Source organism: Trichosurus vulpecula, chromosome 1 (genome assembly GCF_011100635.1).
Source record: "Trichosurus vulpecula isolate mTriVul1 chromosome 1, mTriVul1.pri, whole genome shotgun sequence".
Taxonomy (NCBI): Eukaryota; Metazoa; Chordata; class Mammalia; order Diprotodontia; family Phalangeridae; genus Trichosurus; species Trichosurus vulpecula.
In genome coordinates this window covers 39,828,002-39,842,802 of record NC_050573.1, presented here as the reverse complement: position 1 = coordinate 39,842,802, position 14,801 = coordinate 39,828,002, and the positions used below count along the sequence as shown (strand labels likewise).

At 41.0% G+C, this 14,801-nt stretch overlaps 1 protein-coding gene across 2 annotated transcripts in view; it reads right to left on the bottom strand.

The window, feature by feature from the left end:
- The window catches only part of AACS (acetoacetyl-CoA synthetase), an 86,276-nt gene that overhangs the window by 48,678 nt on the left and 22,797 nt on the right, over positions 1-14,801 (bottom strand). For both annotated transcript variants that reach the window (XM_036740770.1, XM_036740771.1), the window contains exons 5-6: positions 12,048-12,145; positions 1,224-1,338 (exon numbers count right to left, since the gene is read on the bottom strand). In XM_036740770.1, coding sequence (XP_036596665.1) covers positions 1,224-1,338; positions 12,048-12,145 — 213 coding nt within the window. The remainder of the gene's footprint in view (positions 1-1,223; positions 1,339-12,047; positions 12,146-14,801) is intronic.

Here is a 14,801-nt window from a genome sequence, read left to right as displayed (position 1 = left end):
AGAATGGGGTAAATTTTCTCACATAAAAGTGGCAAGAAAAAGCAGTTCTGTAGGAAAGGAAGAGGGGGCAGGTGAGGGGGAATGAGAATCTTCCTGTCATCGGAATTGACCTGAGGAGGGAATAACATACACACTCAATTAGGTATCTTACCCCACAGGAAAGGAGGAGAAGGGAGATAAAAAGGGTGGATGATAGAAGGGAGGGCAGATAGGGGGAGGAGGTAATCAAAAACAAACACTTTCGAAAAGCGACAGGGTCAAGGGAGAAAATTGCATAAAGGGGGATAGGATAGGAAGGAGCAAAATATAGTTAGTCTTTCACAACATGAGTATTGTGGAAGGGTTTAACATAATGATACGCATGTGGCCTATGTTGAATTGCTTGCCTTCTTAGGGAGTGTGGGTGGGAAGGGAAGAGGGGAGAGAATTTGGAACTCAAAGTTTTAAAAACAGATGTTCAAAAACAAGAAAAAAAAGTTTTTACATGCAACTAGGAAATAAGATATACAGGCAATGGGGCATAGAAATCTATCTTGCCCTACAAGAAAGTAAGGGAAAAGGGATTGGAGGGGAGTGGGATGACAGAAGGGAAGGCTGACTGGGGAATGGGGCAACCAGAATATATGCCATCTTGGAGTGGGGGGAGGGTAGAAATGGGGAGAAAATTTGTAATTCAAACTCTTGTGAAAATCAATGCTGAAAACTAAAAATATTAAATAAATAAATGAATGAATGTATAAATGAATGAATAAATGAATGAATGAATGAATGAATGAATAAATACAGATTTCAAAAAAGAGAGAAAGAAGCATGAGTAGAAGCTACAATGAGACAAATTGTGTCTGATGTAAGGAACAACTTCCTAACAATCAAAACCATCTAAAAAGTAGACCAAGCTACCCCAGGAGGCAGTAGGTTCCCTCTCATGGGAAATCTTCAAGCAAAAGCTGGATGATTCTTTGTCAAACATGTTGTAGAAAGCATTCTTTTGGGAGTGTAAAGTGTACTAGGTGGCCCCTTCAACTTTGAATTCTGTGATTTCTGTGACAACAGACAAGACACTGTGCTGCCATTTTAAAAAAAATAACATAATTTAAAACTTCTATCATATACCACTCCTTCTCTTCCATGACTTTTAAGAAGTGACAGAGAACCCCCACTGCTCTCCCAATCCCAGTCAAATAGGTCCTGAAATACCTCAATCAACCAAGAGAATCAGATACCTTTAACAACCCGGTGCAGCTTCTCCATGTGGTTGTGTTCTTTGCCATTATATACAACAGCTTCTACAGAGAGGATAAGTTTCGGCTGAATTTGGGAAAACCTGTCCAGTACACCCTGAGATGGAAAAGAAAAAAAAGACACCATTAATTATTCAAAAGTCACTAATTTTAGCATTTTAGGAGGAGGAGAATTAAGTCTGTTACAATCAATATTCCCGTACATCCACAGAACACAAAGAGAACTAGGATAAGATGACTAGAGGTATGAACAAGAATTCATCAAAAATAAATAAATAAAAATCCTAGGATCTTATAAAAAGAATTAAAGCACTTTTTAGATATGAAGATGAAAAACACAGAAACCACTAAAGTAATAAGAAGTAAATGCTAAGGAGTAACATAAAGCAGTAATTATGAAAACTGGCTGCAAGACAGATGGGCATAGCACACAGAGTACTGGCCTCAGAATCAGGAAACCCTGGGTTCAAGTCCTGCCTGGCTGACACCCAGGGAAGGCAAGCCAGAGAATCTTTCAGTGCTCCAGGCAACTCTCTGAAAGCAGAAAGCTGCAGATCTGCATTGAGTAAAAAGAGTTTCCCATCCAGAAGCTTCCTGCACTAATGAAATCACCAACTGGTACAAAAGAATAAAGGAAAAAGAGGAGCCGAGAGGAGAGAAAAATGAGAAAAAAAAAGGAGAGAAAAACATTTTTTAAAAATAGATCAATGGAACAAAACAGTGAAAACAAAACCCAAAAATCAAATACAATATACAGAAGAGATCTATGTGTTAAAAACTCAAGATTATAAAAACATTAAGGAATGGAGACATTATTGAGTAAAATTTCTGGGAGAACCAGGAACAACCATCATGACCAAGTGGGGGGTTCAAAGTCTAACTCTCATACCATATATGACAATAATCCCAGTGGAACAGTAATAGAAAAAAATTTAAATGGAAGAAAAATGAATGCTATACCTCAGTTTCAGAGAGGAGAAAAATGTTATTAAATAGAAGAAAATTATTCAAGACAAAATTGATGGTTTTAACGTGATAAAACTTCTGTGTAACAAAAGCAGCGTCTCCAAAATCAAAAGAAACAGGTGAGGAAAAGCGTATTGTTCAGTTGTGTCAGTCATGTTCAACTCTTCATGATTCCTTTTGGGGTCTTCTTGGCAGAGATACTGGGGTGGTTTACCATTTCCTTCTCCAGCTCACTTTACAGATGAGGAAACTGAGGAAAAAAGGTTAAATGACCTGCCCAGGGTTACCCAGCTAATAAGTGTCTGAGGCCAGATTTGAATTCATGAGGATGAGTCTTCCAGACTCTAGGCCTGGTGCTCCATCCACTCTGGCACCTAACTGCACTATAAAAGGGGAAAACAGCATTAAGATTTTGGAGATACTCTATTTGTATTGATTCGTTATATACTTATCCTGTAAATATTTGTATATGCATTTGTTCTCCCATTAGAATATAAGCTCAGTAAGTAGAGATTGCTTCATCCTTTGCATTTATATCTCCCTGGAACACAGTAGGCACTTAATATTTAATTTATTCAAGACATGACTCAATCACCATTATCTATGTAAAACCTCTACTGATTCCTCAACTGTTAGTGTGCCCACCCTCTCCAACCACCTTGTATTTCCCTGCCCCATTTATTTGTATTTATGTTTTATTTATTTATATGTATGTTACATACACACACACACACACACGTATGTTATGTGTTAGAATACAAGCCTGCTGAGAGTAGAGATTATTTCATTCCTAGTATTTGTCTCCCCAGAGCCTATCTCGACAACCCAATTTCCCCTTGTTTCTCCCTGGCTCTGTTCCTTTAAACAAGGACTCAGACAGATTGCTCATTTGAGTTTGTTCAGCTGAAGCATTCAGAGTCTAGGCTTTCATATGTACATACACACACATACACAAATACGCACACACATATATACGAGCACACATATATCCCTCGCCCCATGACCATGGCTCTTCTATCTGACCCTGTGTGCCTAAGGAAGGTGGCCCCCAGGTAGGAGATACATAGTCCATTACTGGACTTCACCACGAAGTCTCTGCAGCTTGGCTGCATCTGCCAGAGCCTACCGAACAACAGTACAACCTTCAAGATCCCAGAGTCACTTTCACACCACAAGAAGCACTAAGTTCCCTAGTTCTTCATTAGACTGTGAGCTCCCTAAGAGCGGCAACTAGTTTCTGTTGTTGTTGTCAGCTCTCTTTGTATCCTCAGCAGTGTCTGGCACATAGTAGGCACTTAACAAAGGTCTGATGACTTCATTTTTGTCTTTGTACGCCAAGCACGTAGCACATTTGTTGAACTAAACTGAACTGAAGGACAGTATTTCCAATAGGGCTAAGATAAGAAATAAGTAAATGCATGGTAGCTCGGAGGTAGACCTGCTGGCTCTGGGCCATGAAGAATGAGGATTACCTGTGGTGGTCTGATCTCCACCATATACGATAAGCTCCTGTAGGGCAGGGATCATACCTCCCATTTGGCGGTGTACCCCAGAATGCTCAGGAGACACCCAATAAAAGAGACGGACCATCCGTGTGTGGCTGCTCCCTGAGCTCATTTACATGAAGATGGAATCCTTTCATGTGCTGGAGTTGAATCAGTATGCTACTAAGGTCTTCTTAGATCAAACTCTAGTGTTCATTTGCTATGTGCTATCACAAGATGAAATATGGTTTCCAGAGATGGTCTATTTCAAAAAACAAATCTTTCTGTGTTTTTATAAATTTCTGCAAAATACATTTTACTCCTATTCAGACAGGGCATTCAACAGCAAGAACCAAAAATTTATTAAAAGTATGCTGGGAGAAGGAAGTTTTTATCACCTCAGTTCAATTACTTAAGCATTAAGCACTGTAACATGGCAATGAGTCAAAAAGCTCATTGCCATAATTCACTACAAAAGGAGGTATTTTCTCTGTTCTCCCTTGTCTATGATCCCCCTAATACAGTGAGTGCATCTTTATTGAGTTCTGCAGTGTTCCACACGCTGAGCAGATAGAATGATTTTCCTGAATTGCTAAAAGCATGAGAAAGGAGACTGTTAGAACATCAGCAGCAGAACAAGCAGAAATCTCAACTAGTTTTTCTTCAGTGCCTAGAACTGTATTCAAACTGCTGCTTCCAATATGCCTCGGACCCGTGTGCCTCGAGAATACAGGAGGCCTAACAAATGTTTCTTGAACTGAACCGAACCAAAACTGAGGTCCTGGTTCGACCATCCCTAGCTCCTGAGAAGCACAGCACAGTCTCTGACCTGAAAACAGTGCTTGCTAACACTGGTTAGTTTAAATCCAAACAGTGCTAAGCCGAGGTATGTGGGAATGTCACAAAAAGATATTGGTTCAGTCTCACTAGCCTACACTTGGCATGGTGGCACACACCATCCATGAACCTGTCAGTGTGAGGACCGCAGCACCAACAAAGACTGTCACCCCACTACACTGAGCTTAGGAATGGCCTTCTAGAGTTGCTGTGGCCAAAAAATATGTCAACTTACAACAACCTAGAGATGACACTCTCCATACCCAGGAAGGTGGGGCCTTGTATGACAAAAACAATCCAGCACATGCTCATCCCTACCTGCCAGAGCTTACGTTCCACAAGTCCAGCCTCTAAAAACCAGGGACCCTCCATGGCATGAGGAGGTTTAACAGTAGGACTTAAGTGGAACTCATACCAATATTTATTTTAAAATGCTTTTGGATGAGGACAGACATAGAAATGTGCATTTTTTCCTCAATTACCTAACACTCAGAAGTTTGCCATCAAATATTTGGAACAGGAATGAGAAGTTGCCAAGCACAAGCAGCCAGGAAAACAGCCAAGAGGGAATCCCAGCAGTCAGACAGCTATTCCCTTCTTCCAGCCCCACTCTCCCCCTCATTGGCACGTGCTGCACCCCCCACCCAATTGCTCCTAACTCAAAGCTTTTACATCTCTTCATCTCCATCCCTTTCACTCCTGATTCTCAGATTGTGCACCAATGGGGGCTGGCTTGATAGGAGGTGTCTTGAAAGGCCTCCCATTTCCTGACCAACAATCTATCCAAGGATCTGTGCCCCATCTCACCTGCTTCCATGTCTTTCCTCTTGGTTCTACTCCATCACAGACTATAACCAGGGAAGATGGATCAAAATATTTTAGTAACCAAACGACTTAAGGCATTCCTGTTACTTCTTCCAGCCTTGTTATCTAGCCCACAAATGTCACCCAGGTGACTTCTCACACAATTCTATAGGCATTTATTTAAGTGCTCCTATGTGCCAATTGTGCCAGGTGCTCCTATACAAAGACAAAACAGTCCCTGCCTTCCAGGAGCTTCAAGTCTTCTACTGGGGAAAAACAAGACATGCCCAGAGAAGTCAATACCAAATAAATGCCAAGCAGTTTTCACCAAGCAGCTTGAACAAAAGGGGGTATGAGGAAAGTCCTTCAATGACTTTTCCATTCCCCACTCCACAGCCCTCACTTGCCAAGGTACATCAGGCCTATCCGTGAAGGAAAAGCTGCCAACACTTCACCTCTCCCCACAAGAGATGCCTTCACTTCAACACACGAGGCAAACAGGCTTTTCTTTACTAGGGTCACTGGAGAGCTGGGAGGGACCCTTGGAAGGATACCCCTGCCAGCTCCAGAGTAATTCTGGTCTCCCTACAGAAGAAATAAAAGGAGAAAGGAAATAATCATTCTGCAGCCCCTGTTACCCACACATGGAGAGGGCCCTTAATGTGCCCTGTCCCTCTACCTACAGGCACTCCTCCGTGAATGACCTCTCCTCCCCATTTCTTGGAATAATTCAGCAGACTTAGGGAAAATGCAACAATGCCAAAATCTGCTTTGAATTCCCAACTGCCCCGGCTGTGACTGGATGAGGGTCAAGAAGAAGCAGCGATCTCTGGTAAAACTTGACTGAGAAAGATGTGAAAATAAAGAGTTAAGAGAGCTGGACAGTAAAAGTAATGGTCTCTAAGCAAGGACAGACAGCGCTTGATACGAGCCAGATGAAAGCTCTTTCCCCAGAAGAAAGAGCAAATCACCTTGGGAAGGAAGTGCTCATCACTGACATTTTGTGACCAATGAGAAAATTCTGACGTGACAAATTGGCCATTGCAAGTTCGACAATGTCTCCATCAGGCCGCCCTTGGCCCTAACCCCGGCTCTGCATGCAGTAAGCTGTGCTGCCACCTAGTGCACACGCAGGAGAACAGCACACCCTACACACCTCCTTTAAAGAGGGGCTGGGGGCAGCTAGTGGTGCAGTGAGTAGAGCACCGACCCTGGAGTCAGGAGGACCTGAGTTCAAATCCAGCCTCAGACACTTGACACATGTACTAGCTGTGTGACCTTGGGCAACTCACTTAACCCCAACTACCCTGCCCAAAAAAATAAATAAATAAAATAAAATAAAATAAAAAAGGGGGGCCGCAGTGAAGCCCGAGCAGCCCCCGATCCGGCAGATCTGAGAATCGTGAGTGAAAGGGATGGAGATGAAAGAAGTAAGGGCCGGACATAAAAGCAATGATCTCCACCTGCTTACTGTCTCCAGACACAGCAGAGACTCTTTAAGAGGCTCTCCCTTCAGGGGCAGAGCCAAGATGGTGGAGTAAAGGCAAGGACTCACCTGAGCTCTCCCCTAAACCCCTCCAAATACCTTTTAAAATGACTAAACAAATTCTAGAGCAGCAGAACCCACAAAGAGACCGAGTAAAACAAATTTCCAGCCCAAGACAACTTGGAAGATGGGCAGGAAAGACCTGCTGCACCAGTCTGAGAGAAGAGCCCAGTCCAGTGCAGACTGCACCAGCGCAGCAAACCTGGTGCAGGCCTCGGGGAGACTGAATCACTGGCAGCAGTGGTGGTTTCCAGACCTCTTAGCCCACAGACACCAAGGACAACTCAGAAGTTCAGTCAGAAAGGTCTGTCACACCTAGGGGAGAGTGGAGCACAGTCCAGCACCAGCGCAGTAAACCAGAAACAGGCCTTGGCAGTAACTGAATCGGCGGCAGAAGCAGCAGTGGCTATTTCCAGAACTTCCAGCCCACAGACTTGGTAAGGGAGGTGAACAACTGGTCAGAAGTTGATTACAAGCACCAGCCCTGGAGTCAGGAGAACCTGCGTTCAAATCCAGCCTCAGACACTTGACACACTTATTAGTTGTGTGACCTTGGGAAAGTCACTTAACCCCAATTGCCCTGCCTTTCTCCCTCCCAAAAAAAAAAAAAACAGAAGCCTATTACAGGGATCTCTGTTAGCACTGAGGCAGGACAGATCCGGGTCACGGTCCTGGGTGGTAGTCCCAGGGTGAGAAGGAGTACTAGCATAGCAGAACTTGCAGCAGCAATGGAAAGAGGACCCTCCTCACAGTTCCAGGGTAGAAAAGAGTGCTTGCAGTCACACAGAGCAGAGCACAGGCCAGGAGAGTAGCAAACTCCTTTTATCACATCACCTCTGAAGAACTGAAAACTTAGTGGGTCCCTAGAAGTATCTCTGAAAACAGCTGCACAAAACCCCTGAAGCTTGCGACAGCGTACCCTCCACTCCGGAAGCAGAGCCCTACTTTAATAAAGAGTTAAGTCAAGTAATAGGCTGGGAAAATGAGCAAACAACGGAAAAAGACTCTTGACTATAGAAAGTTACTAAGGGGACAAGGTAGATCAAAACACACACCAGAAGAAGACAATGAAGTCAAAACTCCTACATCCAAAACCTCCAAGAAAAATATGAATTGGTCACAGGCCATAGAAAAGCTCAAAAAGGATTCTGAAAATCAAGTAAGAAAGGTGGAGGAAAAATTTGGAAGAGAAACGAGAGGGATACAAGAAAATCATGAAAAACAAGGCAACAGCTTGCTAAAGGAGACCCAAAAAAATACTGAAGAAATAACACCTAAAAAAACAGACTAAGCCAAATGGTAAAAGAAGTCCAAAAAGTCAATGAGGAGAAGAATGCCTTAAAAAGCAGAACTGGCCAAATGGAAAAGGAGGTACAAAAGCTCACTAAAGAAAATAATTCCTTAAAAATTGGAATGAAGCAAATGGAAGCTAATGTGAGAAATCAAGAAACATTAAAATAAATAAATAAAACAAAACAAAAGAAACAATAAAACAAAACCAAAAAATTAAAAAATAGAAGATAATGTGAAATATCTCATTGGAAAAACAACAGACCTGGAGAACAGTTCCGGGAGAGATAATTTTGAAATTATTGGACTACCTGAAAGCCATGATCAAAAAAAGAGCCTAGATATCATCTTTCAAGAGATTATCAATATGCCCCAATATTCTAGAACCAGGGAGTAAAATAGAAATTGAAAGAATCCACCAATCACCTCCTGAAAGAAATCCCAAAATGAAAATTCCCAGAAATATTATAACCAAATTCCAGAGCTGCTAAGTCAAGGAGAAAATACTGCAAGCAGCCAGAAAATAACAATTCAAGTATGCTGGAGCCAAAGTCAGGATAACACAAGATTTAGCAGCTTCTACATTAAAGGATCAGAGGGCTTAGAATATAATATTCTGGAGGGCAAAAGAGCTAGGATTGCAGCCAAGAATCACCTACCTTGCAAAACTGAGTATAATCCTTTGGGGGAAAAAATGGATATTCAATGAGAGAGAGGACTTTCAAGCATGCTTAATGAAAAGACCAGAGCAGGGAATGCTTCTGTTATGTCTTGATGATCTTAAGAGAAGAAGGAAGAAAGAGGAAAAAGGAATACACTGGACAGGAGAGGGGTAAGGGACAGGAGGGGGAGGCTGGTGGAGAGGAGAGTTAGGGAAATTATTCTCACATAGGAAGCACTAGCAGCCATCTATATAAACAAGGAGGAAAGCTGAGGGGGAACAACTGATATGTGGAACTCATTCTCCTCTGAATTAGTGAAAATAGGGAAGAGTGCGCACACACACACACACACACACACACACACACACACACGTACAGAAATACATTTTACTCAACAGGGAAATAGGAAGGAAAAAAGAGAAAGGGAAAGTAGAGGGAAGATAGATTATGGGAGGGTGCTGGTCCTAAGCAAAAGAAACCCTAAGGACGCACAAAAATATTTATAGCTCTTTTTGAGGTGGCAAAGAATGGGAATTTGAGGGGATGCCCATAAATTAGGGAATGCCTGAATAAGTTATGGTATATTAATGCAGTGGAATACTACTGTGCTATAAAAAATGATGATGGGGATGGTTTCAAAGAAACCTGAGAAAACGTGTATGAACTAATGCAGAATGAAGTGAACCAAGAGAACTTATATAATGACAACACTATGGTAAAGACAGACAGCTCTGAAAGAACTAGGGACTTTGATTAGCATAATGATCAATCATAAGTCCACAGGACTAATTATGAAACCAAGAATAACCTAACCAGCAAAACCGAGTATAATCCTTCAGGTGGAAAAAATGGATATTTAATGAAATAGAGGACTTTCAAGTATTTCTGATGAAAATACCAGAGTTGAATAGAAAATCTGACTTTCAAACACAAGACTCAACAGAAACATAAAAAGGTAAACATGAAAGGGTAATCACAAGGATTTCAATAAAGTTAAACTGCTTACATTCCTATATGGAAAAGATGATACATGTAACTCCTGAGAACTTTATCATTATTAGGGCAATTAAAAGAAGTTTACATAGACAGAGGGTATAAGTGTCAATTATGCTTGAATGATCTCTAAAAAAAATGAAGGAATGAGAAAGGGATGCAGTGGGAGAAGGGGGAAGGAAGAGGAAGAACAGGGAAAATTATCTCACATAAAAGAAGCATGCAAGGAAAAGCTTTTACAGTGGAGGGGAAAGTGGGGCAGTGACAGGCAATGCTCAAACCTCACTCTCATCAGAATTTGTTCAAAGATGGAAGAACATACACACACTCAACTGTGTAAAGAAATACAATATATACAGAAATGTAACTTACAGGGAAATAGAAGAAGGGGATAAGAGAAAGGGGGCATGACAAAAGGGAAGATAGATTAAGGGAGGCAGTGGTTAGAAGCAAAATAGACTTTTGAGGAGGGACACGATAAAGAGAGAGAGAGAGAAGAAGAAACAGAAGAAAACGAGATGGAGTGGAATACACAGTTAATAATCATAACTATGAATGTGAATGGGATGAGCTCACTCATGAAACAGAAGCAGATAGAACAATGGATTAGAAACCAGGATCCAACAATATGCTGTTTCCAAGAGATACTTTAAACAGAAACACACATTTAGAGTTAAAATAAAGGGCTGGAGCAGAATCTAATATGCTTCAGCTGAACTAAAAAAAAAAAAAAAAGGCAGGGGTAGTAATCACAATCTCGTATCTCGTACAAAGCAGAGCAAAACCAGACCTAATTAAAAGGGTTAATTAGGGAAACTACATTTTGCTAAAAGGTACCACAGATAATGAAGTAAGTTTTCTGATGGACATCTCATTTCTCAAATATGTATATGTGTATATGTATATGTGTATATGTGTGTGTGTGTGTGTGTGTGTGTGTACATATATATGATAGAACTGAATCAAATTTATAAAAATAAGAACCATTTCCTAAATGTTAAATGGTCAAAGGATACAAACATGCAGTTTTCAGAAGAAGAAAACAAAGCTATCCATGGTCACTACTGATTAGAGGAAGGCAAATTAAAACAACTCTGAGGTACCACCTCGCACCTATCAGAAATGACAAATGCTGGAGGGGATGAAGGAAAAACAGGCACACTAATGAACTGTAGGTGGAGTAGTGAACTGGTCAACCATTTTGAAGAACAATGTGGAACTAGGCCCAAAGAGCTGTAAAACTGTGCATATCCTTTGACCCAGCAATATCACTACTAAGTCTGTATCCCAAAGAGATCAAACAAAAAGGAAAAAGATTTCTATGTACAAAAATATTTATGGTAGTAGCTCTTTTCTTTTCCAAAGAAGTTGAAATCAAGGGGATGCTCATCAACTGGAGAATGGCTAAACCAGTTATGGCACATGATCATGATGGAGTACTACTGTGCTATGGGAAATGATGAGTGGGATAATTTCAGAAAAATGTGGTAAGATCTAAATGAACAGATACAAAGCAAAGTGAAAAGAACTAGGAGTATGTTGTGCACAGTAACAGCAATGTGGTATGATGATCACTACGAAAGACTTGGCTGTTGTGATCAATACAATTCCAAAGGACTCATGATTTTAAAAAAAATGCTATCTAGCCCCAGAGAGAGAACTAATGAACTCTGAGCAAAAACTGAGGTATAATTTTCTCACTTTATTTTTCTTGCTTTTTTAAAAAATATGGCTTATATGGAAATATTTTTGCATGATTTTACATGTATACTTGATATCCTATTGCTTGCCTTTTCAGTGGGTGGGAGACAGAATTTGGGACTCACAATTTAAAAAGAAAAGAATGCTTTTTAAAAAAGAATGTTTTAAAGGAGAACAGAGAATAATAATCTTTCAAACTTGTTCTCTCTAGCTATTCTAAAACCAGTAATAAGAAAGGTAAGACCCTACCGTGGCCCTTCTACTGCCAAGCCAGCCACAGCTCAGTCATTACACCCAGGAGTGAGCACAAAGAGTCCCAGCCCCTGCCCACGACATCACTTTTAGATTCCTTTCCTGTAAGGAACTGAAAAGGCCATCAGCTCAAGATAAATTACATGAACTTAGAGCAGTTTTCCTGTCAATGGCCACAAGATGTCAGTGCAGGCACAGGACTGAATTGAGCAGGAGTCTTCCTGGTGCAGGGAAGACCTTGCCAGAAGAAAGCACTAAGAGAGTTGCTTACGTTCACTCCAAAGTCTGGGGATGTGGAACTCCAAATGGCCCCAATGCTTGCTGCACCCAGCATTGCTTCTACCGCATAAACACTGTTTGGCAAATAACCTGAAACAAAGAAACACATGATACATGACTACAGAATACACTGAAGTAACCTCTGCTTCATGAGAGTGGTTCCTTGGCTACTTTCCCATGCTCACCTATCCTGGCTCAGGTATTTCTTAGGCCAGAGGTGAAAAGATATTCTTGTTCTTATCCAGAGTAATCTACCCAGAAGCACAGGTGTGACTGGGCCCAGGAATTAAAAAGTGGCCGTGTCACCCCCAAGTATTGCTCACTCTATAGGGAACAAAGGTGAGAAGCAAATCAGGGGTATTGTGTTTCCCACACTAATGCAGGTGCTGAATGACTAGTACGTAATGACAGAGGAGACACATAGAGGCACTAAAGAAAATTCTGACTGCATTTGTTCCTTCATTCACTTAACAAGCATTTATTTACTGAGTTCCTGCTTAGCATGTACAAGGAAGGCCCTCTGTGTTTCCTGGTAAAGAGGCATGCTAAGTGGCCACAGATGGGGAGCTATGGCCAAACAGAGTTAAGGAATCATTTCAAATGCTATTTCCACAGTAAGAACCAGAGTGAATACAAATCAAAATAATGGGGTTACTTGGAGATAAACGTGGCTGTTTTTCAATGCCAGCTGAACCACCTATTTTCAAAAGTTATTGATGTCTTTTGTTTTTACATAGCATTTATTTCTAAAAATATCCCACCTGCCGCCTTACCCTTCCCAGCAAACTATCCTTTGTAATAAGGATGAAAGAAAAATTTCAACAAACCAACTAACAAATTAGCTGTCGGACACTGCGCCATAGTCCTTACCCACAATACCCTAACCCACCCCAGCCCTACCTACACACACACACACATACACACACACTCCCCCAACTCCTATAGCCTGTCCCCATGCTTCTCTGAATTCTTCATAACTGTTGTTTCTTATGGTACAGGATTATTCCATTACATTCATATGCCACAATTTGTTAAACCATTTCCAAATCAATGAAGTCACCTATATTTTTTACTGCCATATTTCACTGTTTATGTCTTCAAGGAAAAACACTATACTAACATGCCTCCTATTTACCCCTCAAAAAGAACCTCAAAGTGAATTAGGACCAACCCACAAATTCATATTTTTCCAATGTGAAAATCCACTAAGCTAATATTTAGCTCACAAGAAGGAAGTAACTACTCAAGACACTTATTCAATATTCAGTCCAGTTCAGTTCAGTCTTTTAAGACCTACCTGGCTTCTTAGTGACTAAAAAATGACAGAAGTCTGTTCTTTCTTATGACTGACCTAAGTAACACTATCAGGAACAAATATTCCCAAACTGTCTCCTACTATTTCACTGATAAACAGAATAACATAGTTTCCTTTGAATTTTTTGGTTAAATCATCTGGTTCCCTGCTCTGGGAAGGGAGTAAAATGAAGCAAATTTCTCTACACAAAGAATCATTCATTCCCTGTAAACCTTCTCCCTCCCCCAAAAACATACAGTTCTGAAAGATCATATTTATAACAGAGCCAAGGAAAACAAACAATAAAGCTAGACTATGCTTAACTTAATGGCAGAATTCTCCATGAGCAAGGTAGAAAAACGTAATTCAGACCCCATGAAATGTTAAAGGATTCTTCTTTTCTTCCTTCTTTCTTCATTTTTTTAAGAACAGGGAAAGTTCAGCCTCACAGAGCCCCAGAATTGGTAAAGACCTAGTCTAATTTCCTTGGTTTAAAGAAAAGTAAACTGAGTTCTAGAGAAGTGATGTGACTTGCACATAATGAATCAGTGCCAAAGGTGGCTTTAAAACCAATGTCTCCTGACCACCCTGTTCAGTCCTCCTGCCTTCCCACCATACTAACTTTACTCCCTATGATGTTTTTTAGGCCCCGAAACAGACAAATTAAATACAGCCACTGCAAACACACTCACCTTTAACTTGCTTATAGCTTAGCAATGCTCTGTGAAAACCAGAGTCTTAAGCAAAAAATATACTAACTAGAACAGACCTAAGAAAAGTAGGGTTTGGGTCTGAAAAACCTGACCTACTCTGGGAAATGGTCCAATTCCCTAATTTCCTTCCAGAAACCAACAGTCAATGAAACAAGACATATTCCTTAAGCTCCTGCTATGTCTTTTCCCCTTCTCAATCTCCCTTTCAAACTAGATAGAAAAGAGAACAACCCAGTACCTCTCAAGGTTCTCCTCTCTCAAGCTGGAGAGGGCACTGAAGGCAAATAAAGTCAAACAGTGATAGAAATTGGCTCTCCTCCAAAGAGCATCTAAGCAACTTATCCAGCCTTTTCTTTAGCCAATCAGCAAAGCAATAGCCTCTCTTCCAATCAGCAAGTTCCCATCAAAACAGCTGAGATTTTCCCATCACCATACTCTCCTTCTGGCCTCTTCACACTTAGTTTCTTCACAGCTGGCTTTTCCACTTTCCAGGCCCAAATCAGAGTACCCTGGTGGTCAAGCAGGCAATAAGCATTTATAAAGCACTTAGTATATATGCCAGGCACTGAGGGAACAAATAAAGGCAAAAACAGTCCCTGTCCTCAAGGAATTTAGATACATATAAAACATACATAAGGTAAATAAAAGGTAATCCCCGAGGAGATAGCACTAGCAGTTGGGGGACCAGGAAAGGTGGGCCATGAGCTACATCTTGGGTGAAACCGGGGAAACTAAGAGT